At 41.7% G+C, this 11996-nt stretch overlaps 1 protein-coding gene across 1 annotated transcript; it reads right to left on the minus strand.

Moving 5' to 3' along the window:
* Positions 1 to 864: 864 nt before the first annotated feature.
* On the minus strand, positions 865 to 8777 carry LOC143425213 (uncharacterized). Its single transcript, XM_076897841.1, has 4 exons — positions 8582 to 8777; positions 5688 to 5810; positions 1736 to 1853; positions 865 to 994 (listed from the first exon to the last, which is right to left on the minus strand). The coding sequence occupies exons 1-4, from the start codon at positions 8695 to 8697 to the stop codon at positions 944 to 946; spliced, it is 408 nt and encodes a 135-aa protein (XP_076753956.1). The 5' UTR covers positions 8698 to 8777; the 3' UTR covers positions 865 to 943.
* Between the last annotated feature and the right edge of the window lie 3219 nt (positions 8778 to 11996).

Here is an 11996-nt window from a genome sequence, read left to right on the forward strand (position 1 = left end):
GCATATTGAAAGGTGAATTTCTCCAGAGTGCTATATATAAAAAAACAATCCACTTGATTGAACTAAATTGTCTCGAACATCAGTGAATTTGTTATCAGCTTTGCATTGTTCCCATAACCCTTAATGGCCGAGAGATCTATTTGTAAATATTCTTTTGCATTATCAACAAACCAGTGATGTAATAAAATGCAACATTTGATAAAGAAAACAATGGTGATAAATAAATAAAATGAAAGCTAAATTCCTTTCATGTATCGGGGCCTTTCGTTTTCTATTGTACAAGTGGTATTGTCTTCGTGACGAGGCTTTTCAGCTATTAAGGGTTAATTCTAAATTCGATTGAATCGATTGTCCGATCATAGAGAACCGTGAAATTTCTCCTTTCGGTGCAGTTTCTATGTACAGGCATCGACATCGCAAAAAATCGAACTGACCAGTCTAAAGAATCAATAAATACTATTAAATAAGACTTAAATAAATTACCGTGTAGAAAAAGAAATAAATAAATACTGGAAGGGTTTGACGCACGCGTTCAGGAAAGAATAAAAATCGAAGGAAAAAACGCGGAACGATGGACGTTTCGTTCCTTCAGGAGCGAACGAGATTTCTTCGGACGTTGCCCATCGTTCTGTCTTCTTTTCCGTATTTAAAGTTACTCTTAGTATTCTAATAGTGTAGGTTCGTTTAAAGAGTTTAAGCTCGGACGGAGGACGGTCCGTAATACTGTTCAAGCGGTTTTTTTTTAGGGTCGAGAGATCGTTAGTAAAAGCATTATTTTTCCGTTGATTTTCCATCTCTTTCCTTTTCGTTAAACGTTCTTCTTGGTAGTTCCTCTTGTACTCCCTGTTCACTCACCCGTTCCTCTTCTGTTCTATCGTTTTCCGTTCTCTCGACTCTGTCTTCGTGTTCGCCCTGTGTTTCAGCGCGACTTCGTGCCTCGAAATTAAATGAACCGGTACTCGTCGTCGACACTTTGCTGGCTCTCCTTCAGCTTCTGAAATTTCGAGAGACGTTCATTGTAAAAACGTATGTCCTTTTGCCTGGAGATATTTCAATCGTTCGATCAAACGCAATAATGTAAAAATTGTGCAGCGCTCGTTTTCATTTTCATTATTCACTACTTCTTTGTACAGCCCGTTGTAGTAAAAATTAATGACAAAGGAGACGATTAATTAGAAATATAGATACAGTTCCAATCTGTCCACAAAAATGTACGTATATACGTATTGCGTAGTATAGTAGCCGACAGCTATCGAGAGAAGGCCATGCATCTCGCTAGAGTTCACGACAGAGCAGTTTAGGCGCGTGCCAGTGACACGTTTCATTTTTCCTTAACAGTAAATTATTGCCTCGATTGCATGTGCAATTAGCTTGACGACGGAAAAACTCGGATCGAATCGGATCGAGCTTATCGATAGAAAAAACTCGAATGACTCGGTTCCGTGACGCTTGCACAACTACATGGAAAAAAGACGTCTTCCGTTTTCCGTGGGCGCGAAGCTGTCTCGACAGTTGCTAGAGCATCGAAACTATACAAGGGAATTAAGATTCAGATAATTCTTGTACGAGAATTATTTTTTACATATCGTTCTGAAAATAGCAAATCGTTTAGTTGAACTTTGAGCATGCGTCTCGTGTTCTCTGATATTTTCACGTTCTTAATATACCAGAAGACTGACTTTTTTCTACATCATCTTTACTTAAAGTCGTCAAGGATCGAACGCTTCGAACTTACCATTGGCAAAGAGAGAATCTTCTCGTCGTCTAACAGCTCGGGGTCATTGGCAATAATTTTCATGATACGTTGCAAAGTTTCAAGTCTGTTGCTCGTGGCGGATCTTCGTCTACGACCTCTGCAACAATTGAAAAAAGCACCAAGGAGCTTTAGTAAAAATCCAACGTTTCCTCTAAGTAGTATAATGCGAGATAATTGCTGATATATTAATTAACTGATGTGTCTATAATAATTTACGTCGATCGAATTAACCAGTCGACTCATCAAAACAATGATTAAACATCGCGCTTAATCCTTGCTATATTTTTTTTCCTTTTTTTTCTTTCATTTAATGGATAGCGCGGATCTCTAGTTGATCACGCGTAATACACGTGTCAAAAATAACGAAAGTACAACGCGTGCCAGTAAAATCGACGAGCATGCAATCATGGGAACCGCGCATGGTAAAAATTATTCAACGGACGTTATCAACGACGCAACCCGGAAATATGTGTAACAATCGTGCAATCCACGATAAAACTGGCGCAAACCTCGAGCGTACTTTCCTGTAAGAGAGAAACACTTTTGTAACAGAGTCTGACTACTATCTTTACAAATTACCATTTTCGCGTATTTATTCTTTCGAATTTTGTACTTCGCGTGGAATGTTTCCGGGCGAAAGTTATTCAGGATTAATTCGTGAAGTCTCTGATCCTCGAGGAGTATCATGGAAATTGTAAAACTGCTTCGACAACTGCCGCTCTCGGAATTCGCATTCCGCGCGTAATTACGAATACCGGAAGCCATTTAATCCCCGTTCTCCCCCACGCTTGAAGTTTTCCACTAGACGTGCCGTGAATTTCGACGATGAATTGTTCGAGACGACGAGCTGGTCAACGAATGATCATTGGTCGCCTTGATACCGAGCGACACTCAAGTCCAATGGAATTTGCATCACGAATTTTGCGCCAATCGCGCAGCAAGATGTCTCCGATTAAAATAAAAACGCGGTTTCTTGCGCTGACACGCGTTACAACGAGCCTTTCGCGTTAGTACGGGAACAGACGTCGACGTAGGAGGACTACTTGGTCATTTCACTTTTCCTTTTCACGAGAACACGATCATTTTGCAATATTTCCTTTCATCAACTCTTCTTTTAATGTTCGAAATTGTTCTTCTTCTAAAAATTCTCGACTTACGCGACTAAGAAACTTTTCTCAAAGCCTTTACTTTCGTTTCACGGAGAAATCCTTGCAATTTTTCGAGTCGATGGTTCATTAAGCGAAGCGACGACGTTTAGATCGCGCGTGCTACGTTCGTTACCCGATTTGTTCATTCATTTCGTACCTTTACAACGAAAACGGCAAATGGAAAGGGCAGAGACATTTCTGGAACTCGTTCGGTATGCAAATGTTGGCGTATCGAAACGCGCTAAAACGGAGAATCGTTCGTCTCATCCAGTTTTAAGTGAATGTTCGCGATCCTGGCCGAGTTAACACCCGAATAGAAATTTATTCGTAGGGCGTCCGAAGGGGGATAACCGGGTTAGAGTCTCCATTCGCGTTCCCTATTCCCGCGCCGTTCTTATCCGTCTTCCTTGCGCGCGAATTGTCCCGGCTGCATTATTCCGTTTGCGTAGTTACGTACCTAAGTAACTATACGTGAACGCGTTCAACGTTGAATTAAAAATGCGACGCAAACATTCTCAGAGGAGAGAACGATCATCGAATTGTTTGCCGCGTTTCCAACATGGTCGCCTTCCTTCCGTTACAACCTTTTATTCAATTGAACTCGCTGGCTGCGCGCACTATCTTGGTACTCTCATGTTCTTAAAAAGTTCTCAAAAATACAGTAGATCATCCGTTCGTTATTCGAACGTCCATTATCAGAGTGCATGCTCTCCGCTGATATCGTATTCTCTTTGAGAGTGCGGGGGTGGCTATCCTGCGCCTGGTTTTGGTCACGGCTCAAAGGGAGGTTTGATAAATCATTTGGCGAACCTCTTTCCTTGTATCTGGCTTGCATTTCTGCAAATACCTTCGCGGATATTTCGGTTCGCTGTTTCCATAACACGCTGGCTTTTTTTAACGTGGCGTATAAATAGAAAATTGTTTATTTCCGAGCTTTATTTCTGCAAAATACCACTCGAGGGGGGCCTGATCTTCAAACAATAACAAGGAATATTCAATTTTCAACACCTCATACAATAATATTATTAGCGAGTCTATTATTTTCGATTGGAACGAATTTTCTGTTGCAACGCTCTTGAGTAAAGAAGAAATACTGTTCCCCGCGACATGAATCTCAATATCGCGCCCTGGAAGTTCCAAAAAGCAACGCTGTGAGAAGCTAAGAGTTTCATTAAAATGCTCATATCTCCTTATCGCAACAAGAAACGCAATTTGCACGCGGACCGTGGTTAGCAAAGGGGCGAGAATCATTTACTCCTGGAACTGTGTGATATGGCGTTAATATTGTTTCAAGGCAACGTCCACAGTTCTCTGGAAACTATTCCACGATGTATCCACCGTTGTTAATAGGCCGTTATTTCTCGTTTTACGTGACCACCATGTCTTCGTCCGTCTCATATTCACTGGCACGTTCGAAGGTCTCGTCCCAAGCTGATTTCCACCCTTATCGTGCGAGGGCGGTGCAACAAGTTGAATTTCAATGCTGCTGTTCGCGTACGTGCGACATATTTCCGTCCATTCCTTCTGTTCCTTCCATCTTCTGACAATTTTACAATCTAATCAATTTTCTTCGGTTCGATGTATTCAGGTCGGCAGAACGACTAACGTTCAGGTTTTCTTGAGAAATTTTTGTCTTTACAAATGTAATCGCACGAAATCTTCCTCGTATGAAATTTTCTTATTAAACTGTAATTAATGTTGCGAACTTTTCCACCACTTTTTCGACTTTTCTATTTCAGACCTTTCAACTGGTACACGATACGTCCTTCTCTCAAATATTCTTTGATTTGAACGCGGAAATTCGCGACAGACTGATCGAATAAATTGGAAATCACACGTGGCCAGTCTAGAAATAGAGGATGTTTTACGGCTGACGTATTCAGTTCGGAGATTCCTGAACCTAGAATCAGACTTGTTGCACCACCAGAATAGACATTCCTCCTTTCCTTGTTTGCTTTCGTTTTCCTTTTCTTCTTTCTCTCTTTTTATCAAAATAGCCCATTATTTTCGGACCTGTTTATGTACAGAACGGTGCAACGGGGGCGGCTCTGTCTTACCTCTGCCCGCGGAGAATTAGCGAAACCGGGTACGGATCCGCGTGGGCTTGTTCGTAAGGTGGTTTCCTCTTTTCGCTGTTGGAGGAGGGACATTGACGTCTGTTCCGAGGAGGAAAAGAAGGCGCGTGTGACTCATGGTATTGTCATTTGGCGATAGAAAAAGGGAGCTACGTGCGGCGTTCGGCTGTTAGTGGTCACGTTGAACTTGAATGAACATCGTTACATAAAAGTCCGGTTACACGCTTCCCTCCCCCTAAGAGGTTATCGTTCAGATATTACTAATTTACAGTGATACATTTCGCTACCACACGCGCACGTGCTATCTGTGCGTTGGTTCCCACGGTCAATGGAAGATAAGCCCGATGTTCGACGATAAGCCATGCGAATCACCTTAATCGCAATTATTTCGTGAATTTCAATTTCTTACTCAATTTAACTGACCTATCAATTATATTACACGTGTATTAAACGTGTATATATTCTTAAATCCCTTTATTTTTCATTTACTTAGTCCGATCATTCTCCGCCCAGACAGATAAAACGAAATTAAAATCTGAGATCTAAGATAAGGGGAAGGACCCGGGGATAACGATTAATTCAGATCGAGAAACGCGATTTATTGTTTATCTGTGACGTAATAGGAAAAAAGATAGAGTATCGACGATCGCAACTTTAAATCAGTGCAGATAAAACGGGAGTTCGGTGCGATTACACACGGTTACTCACATCTTAAGCGGATCCAACACGCCGAATGCAACCGGAACCGTCACTACTTTGCCCCTCACGTTCTCCAATCCCAGAAGCGTTTCTATCTCGGCGAGCCTCTGGTCTGACACTCTTCGTTGCCTACTGTAAAACAAAATGATCAAAGAGTTAACAATTTTTGAACAATTAACCGATAATCTTGCAGTAATTTCGCGCGAAGGGGAGTAATTTGAAACAATTCCAAACACTTGACATTAAATTAAATAGGCAAATATTGGCAATAATTGCGCGAAGTCACGGAGAACACGCTAGAGATTGTTTAACTTTTTCTCAGTTACGATAAAAAAACGATCAACAATCGAATCGTTCGCTGGTCGTTGCGACTTGAACGAATGTAATGTCGATGGGCTTTCGCGATAATCCATTTTAAAAATAGCGGCATTATTTCCTCCTTATCTGTGGAATGCAGAGTATATTTTTAACCACTGAGCTTGATAAATGTAATAATCGATAACGCGAGTATTCTTGCATAATTAGATAATTAACGCGGTAGGAATTCGACGGAACGATGGGAAATGTCTAGGAAATAGAAGGAGAAGATACGTAAACGTGTGCTTTGTCACGAACGAACTTTGTTCGATATTTCTAATAGCATTCATGGCCAGAAAATCTTAAGGAAAACTTCCTTATCTGGTTAATCAAACCTATTATTAACTAGATAACGAAGTTCCGTAAGTTTCCTACTAGATACGTATTTATAGGACAGGTGTTTATTATTGACTCGATTCCTCGAACAAATGCGCGCAAGGGAAGAGGGAGGAAACACTGAAAACTGACTCTTCTCGAAGTCGATAGAAATTTTTCGCTAAAGAATGGAGGCATCTATAATTAAACCTGGACACACCGCTCAGATAGAGCTGAATAATTTTTACGTACCATTACCACCGACTCAGCACGAGAAGCGGCAGTTTTCCACTCAGTTTCGATCGTTACACCTGTTTTCATGCTAAATTGTGTAACGTGCGAACGTAATGTGCAATCCATTAACACGATATATCGCGATAAGTGTATTGATATTACGATAAATCATTGCTACGAGTGTAATACGTTAAAATAGCAAATTATCGTCTCTCCTTTTTTCTTCAATTTGACAAAAATCGAGGAATGAAGGAGGAACGAGAGAAAAACAAGCGGAGGCTCGCTAAGGTGATAGCGAATGTTACATCGTGTCACTGTCCGATCGCGTAACGATGACTTGTGGGAATCTCCGGCGAACGGGAGTCGCAATTACATATCATTGAGCTAACTTTCACGAGAGAAGCCGTGAAATCCGTGTCGTGGATCGCCGCCGCGGGAAACCGGCCAATTGGCCATCACTGGTCGTCGCAAGTTATCGCGTGTACGAATTGGCAACCTGTTGCCAATGTACCATCGCCTTCTGCGATTCAAGGCAACGCAAGCATGTACTTTTTTGCCTTTTTTAATTCAACTACATTCAACTAACGAAATATCAAAAGCATCGGGTATCTGAAAATCGAATCCTCGTACTAAAGTCATTCACGAATCGTTCTAACAAAGATTCCTCGTTCTCTACCATATCTCCCTCTCAAAGTAATAATAAAAAAATGGTAGAAATCGACGAACGAAAATCTGTCAACAGAAGTATACACATTTCCCTCGTGTGATAACAAAATTAATTTCGCGATTTCCGAGCAAAGCCGTCTAATCCGCGGTTCTTCCGCGTTCACCCTCGATTTCACCCCCTTTCGATCGTATCCCGATAGCGAGAGCCTGCGACGCGATAACACGGAATTCATATTGCCATGAAAAAGAAAAAAAAAGCGTCGATGCAGGTGATATTGCAAGCTGCACGGGCTTTAGTATCATGTTTGTCGATCGTCGTCAATTTTGCCTCCTCAATCGACATGCTAATCTCTCGTCCCGTACGTATGTGGGACAAAAGCTCTCGTTATCAACTGGTCGCGTTATCAGTGTCGGTGGGAGATCCATAAAGGTAAAAAGGGATTGGGGGAACGAAAAAAATACAAAAAAAAAGAAGAGAGGAACACGGCCTTAATCGAAATCCCTCGATTCATCCTTTTCCATCCAGAGATTCCCTTTTTGTTCGGACATGCGTTGAATGAGCCGAAGTGTAACACAATTTTGGGGGGAGAGAGATACGACGAGTCGAAAATAATTCGATAAATTTAATCGGTCGATAACTATCGCGATCGAGGCTCGAAAGTATTCCTTGACGTCTTAGTGGGATTTTCCCTTGAAAACTCTCGAAAGAGGAAAATTTTTAATGGAAAGCATTGGTGGTCGCAATGGTGGGTACTTCTTCAGCAAAGCTATTCTTTGTTATCGTAATTCCATGAGAGAGTTATCGAATGGACAAAAAGGCACGCTAATATTTCCTCTAGCCACTGTACATGACGATCGGATTGTTAAATGGTCGGATGGTTAAATGTGTTTAAAAACTATGAATTTATATAAAATTATAAATTCGTAGAATTCAGACAGTGTAGTTTGAATTTGTTTCATATGTTCACAGGACTGGGATTCCTATCGTTTCACGTGGGCGTGCAACAAGTTGAGGGAGCTTTCCATTGCTGGCAGTAAGCAGAGGAACTTTGAAGATGTCTTCCTCAATTTTGTAAGTACACTAATACACTTTTCATATTTATTATTTTTCCATTTTCATATTAAGACAACTCTTTGTGAAACATAAAAAGTGCAATGCATTCGATTTTTCACGACAAACTTTAAGTAAAAATCTACAAAGATTTTTCCCATTGCGAATGAAAATGAAACGAAAATTCCCCTAAAATGACGCGAATAACAAAAGGTTCAAACCTAAACGGGAGAAATCAAGAATCGCGACGAAACGTTTCACGCAAAGATCTGATGTTTACCTGAGCAATGGGGGTGGCCTGGCGTAGGTCACTCCTGGCATCAGGATCACGACCAGAACGCACAACACCAATAAAATGGCGAACAAGCTGGTACTCGATCCCGTGAAGCCCTTCATATTTTTCACGTACGAGAAAAATCGGCAGGAAATAAAGGATCCAACGAACGAACGACCCCCTCGACGAATCCACCTGGCGAGATTCTTCTCGTTGCGTTGCACTTTTCTTAGTCACACTCTTGCAAGCCCGTTCAGCTTGTCTCACTAACAAAACTCGTCTCCTAACGGAACCGTCTAATCTCGTTGTATCACCCACCGATCGATCGTGATCGCGTACTTTTTTTTCTATCGATGCTTGGCCCTATCCTTGTCGCTTTTGTCTCTTGGTGAACTGTAGCGTAGCTTCGCCCGCTTCGAGCATATATACTCGGGAAGGAGCCCCTCCACTCGGACGGTGCTATACCCCACTCGAACCGAGAATCCTCCCTCACTTTTCTTTCCTAGACTTCCACCCTTTTCCCTGAATTCACCTCTTACATCCCCCTGCTCATCTCTGCGTCCTATCCTCCGGCTTTACCCTCTTAAACGGCACAGCAGAAGAGAGATACAGAGAGCCGAGGATCAAGGAGCAGTCTTGCACCTTTCCATTCGCGATCGAACGAATCATGCGGGAGTTTCCGCTCTCGATCACGGTGCACACACATGGCATAGCCGCGAACTCTGCTCGATTTTTCGGCAATCCTGATATTGGCCACGACGAGCAGATTTTCTGGATCTTCAGAACTTGACTCGACTGCTTGACCCGTTGACTCAGTTCGGATAATGCTTGAAATGTTTCTTGGAAACCGAAGGGTAATGGAGGCGATGGAATTTTTGGTAGTCAGTTAGATTTTTCTGTTGAAACGCGAAGCGAACGAGGACGTTATGTAGTGCAGGTGTCACGTGTACAGACGTTGTGATGCAAGCAGGTAATCCCAGGATGAAAAAGTTATTACGTTCGATTCATGGTAGTGGCAACCTGGATAGTGAGTTATCTCATTTGTCTCGGATAAAAGACTAGACTCTTCATTCTGGATGCGTTTGTGGCCATTTTAACTCATATATATCCAGCCCTATCTTTTATTGCAACTATCATAGATAGGATCGATTTAGATTTTGCTCTGACAAGCTAGCCACGATGAATCATCAGAAATATTACTGTTAGGTCCAGCTGTTGGGGGATTTGGAGAAGGGCTGGGAATGACGATCATCTTTTCAGTATGTGGAAGGTGAAAGCCTCAGATTTGTCAATGACGTCCTAGAGTTCGCTTCGTGGAAATGTGAATACGTAGAATGACACGCGGGTGCTTTCGATAGTTTATTACGGGTGTAGATTAGATCCCGGCTGACAATAATATTGCACGTAAGTGATAGGTAGCGCGTGTAACTAAATGAATCAGTATGTCTCTCTCTACGTTCTCTCGATACGCTTTAGTAATCTCATTGGAGACGTTATATCGCGTAACACGTCTGCGCACCTGGCCGTGTTCGACGCTTCCGTTAAAAAAAAAAGTGGAAGTCATTTTCTGATGACATCTTATCTATGGAAAACTTGTTCGCGTGCGGTGCCGTTTCTGTACGTTTCCCTTCTGGTGGTCTCCGCGGCGCGAGCGTATCGTAAAACGTAGGAAGAATGTCGTGAATGATTTATGAATTAATCCGAAACAATCAGATATATACAACATAGGAATTGGAATGCGGAGTTACGAACAGATCGATCGTTGCTGCTTCTCATTTCTGTGATCCCGTCGTTCGTCTCTTCATTGAGAACAGTTATGATGCAATGTTGATATTAATGTATCCAACGTATCATTCTCTCTTACGTCAAAGTTGCACAAGTCTGCATAAAAGTACTCGTTTGTCACTCCAAAAAATTTGAAGCTCGAACAAATTCATTGACATCCAAGCATCCGATCACGAAGAATCTCGGTCCAGAACCCTTCAAATGCCGGAGTCGCGATTTCCATTAAAACATTAAGTCGTAACATAGTTATAAAGTTTCGTAACGGTAATTAAATCAATTATAGTCACGCGCACGGTATTGTAATACGAATGTCTCCCACCGTATCACTCTTTTAGACATGAGTCCATCGACGACGGGGATTCCGTGGCGGTATCTCTACCTGACCCGTTCGTTTTTCGTAATTGCCCATTCCGATGAGCGATTAGCGTTCACAATGCTGCGCATTGTGACAATAATTTCTACGAAACGAGGAAATCTCTGAGGATTTATCCAGTAATAAATCGACCGTATCGACGCAGCATCGTTTGAGCCGAGCCGTTCCATTTAATGGTCCTGGTAGCGCCTCTTGGTTTATTTATACGGATTTTCCTTCATGAATTTTTAATTTCTTCGCTTTTTTATCTTCGATCTGCTTAATTGCATTCGACAATTCGTTTTCCGCTGCGTGCGATAAGATGAGAGAAGATAATTCGCGATTTTCAAATGAAAATAGCCGCGACACGGTCCTGGGGGGTTGAATTCTTAAGGTAATTTATTTTTAAGAGGATAATCATTGTTTTCTGCCCATATGGTTTTCCTACCACGGAGGATCGTTGAACTTTAATAGCATCTGCGTTTTCTCGTCAGTTTCGTCGAAACAGTGGTAAATATGGCGTTTCTCGAGGAATTCCGCCATGCGATCTCTGCACGCGCGGTAAACAGCGTCACTTTCTATCGGACCATTTTTGGAAACGTTGTCTGGTTTTAAAATGTACCGGATACTGCGTGCAATGCTGCATGCGTAACGGTAAAGTCGAATTTCGTTGGTAATGCGTGTTAACGATTCGAGTAATTTGCATTAGGTCCTCGTTAAAAAATTCCAAAAGTCCCAGTTCAGTTGTAACGTATCAGTAAATTGCAATATACGGTTAGAGGCGATTCCGATATGTTGAAATAGCGTATTGGTAAAGAGGATATTTATACAGCGGACTATTCTAAATCGAGGATTCTCACAATCTGACGTCAAAGTGAAAAGTTTGAGAAAATTTAGCGAATCATTGGAAGCAAGTCGTCACGAATGTTGCGTACCCGTGATTCATGCCCGACTGTGTACACAATGAGATGATCGGATCTAAATTATTTCCTAGATATCTGAACGATACGCGTTCGATCACGTACGTTACTCTTAAAAAGCGTACAATTGTCTACACCTCTTACGCGACGTGATAAGGCATTAAGTAAGACGTTTGATATAATATTCTTATCAATTTCATTGAAGCTAGAGTTTTACTAAATTTTTAAATTAAGATTAGAACAAATAAAGTTCGCTCTCTCGATGGCAGGTTGACTTATTTTTTACCTCCGCAAGACTTCCGGGTTAATTAATTATCTGGGACAGCTTTCTCGATAGTTCTGGGACAATACATCTCGAGGGATA

This window comes from Xylocopa sonorina, chromosome 7 (genome assembly GCF_050948175.1).
Source record: "Xylocopa sonorina isolate GNS202 chromosome 7, iyXylSono1_principal, whole genome shotgun sequence".
NCBI classification, from domain to species: Eukaryota; Metazoa; Arthropoda; class Insecta; order Hymenoptera; family Apidae; genus Xylocopa; species Xylocopa sonorina.

Bases quoted from the DNA above. Each gene is read 5' to 3' on its own strand.
- LOC143425213 (XM_076897841.1), bottom strand. From the start codon at position 8,697: ATGAAGGGCTTCACGGGATCGAGTACCAGCTTGTTCGCCATTTTATTG. The intron at 5,811-8,581 runs GTAAACATCAGA...TTTGTTTTACAG, and splicing joins AGGCCACCCCCATTGCTCAG to TAGGCAACGAAGAGTGTCAG. The intron at 1,854-5,687 runs GTGAGTAACCGT...CAATTGTTGCAG, and splicing joins GTGTTGGATCCGCTTAAGAT to AGGTCGTAGACGAAGATCCG.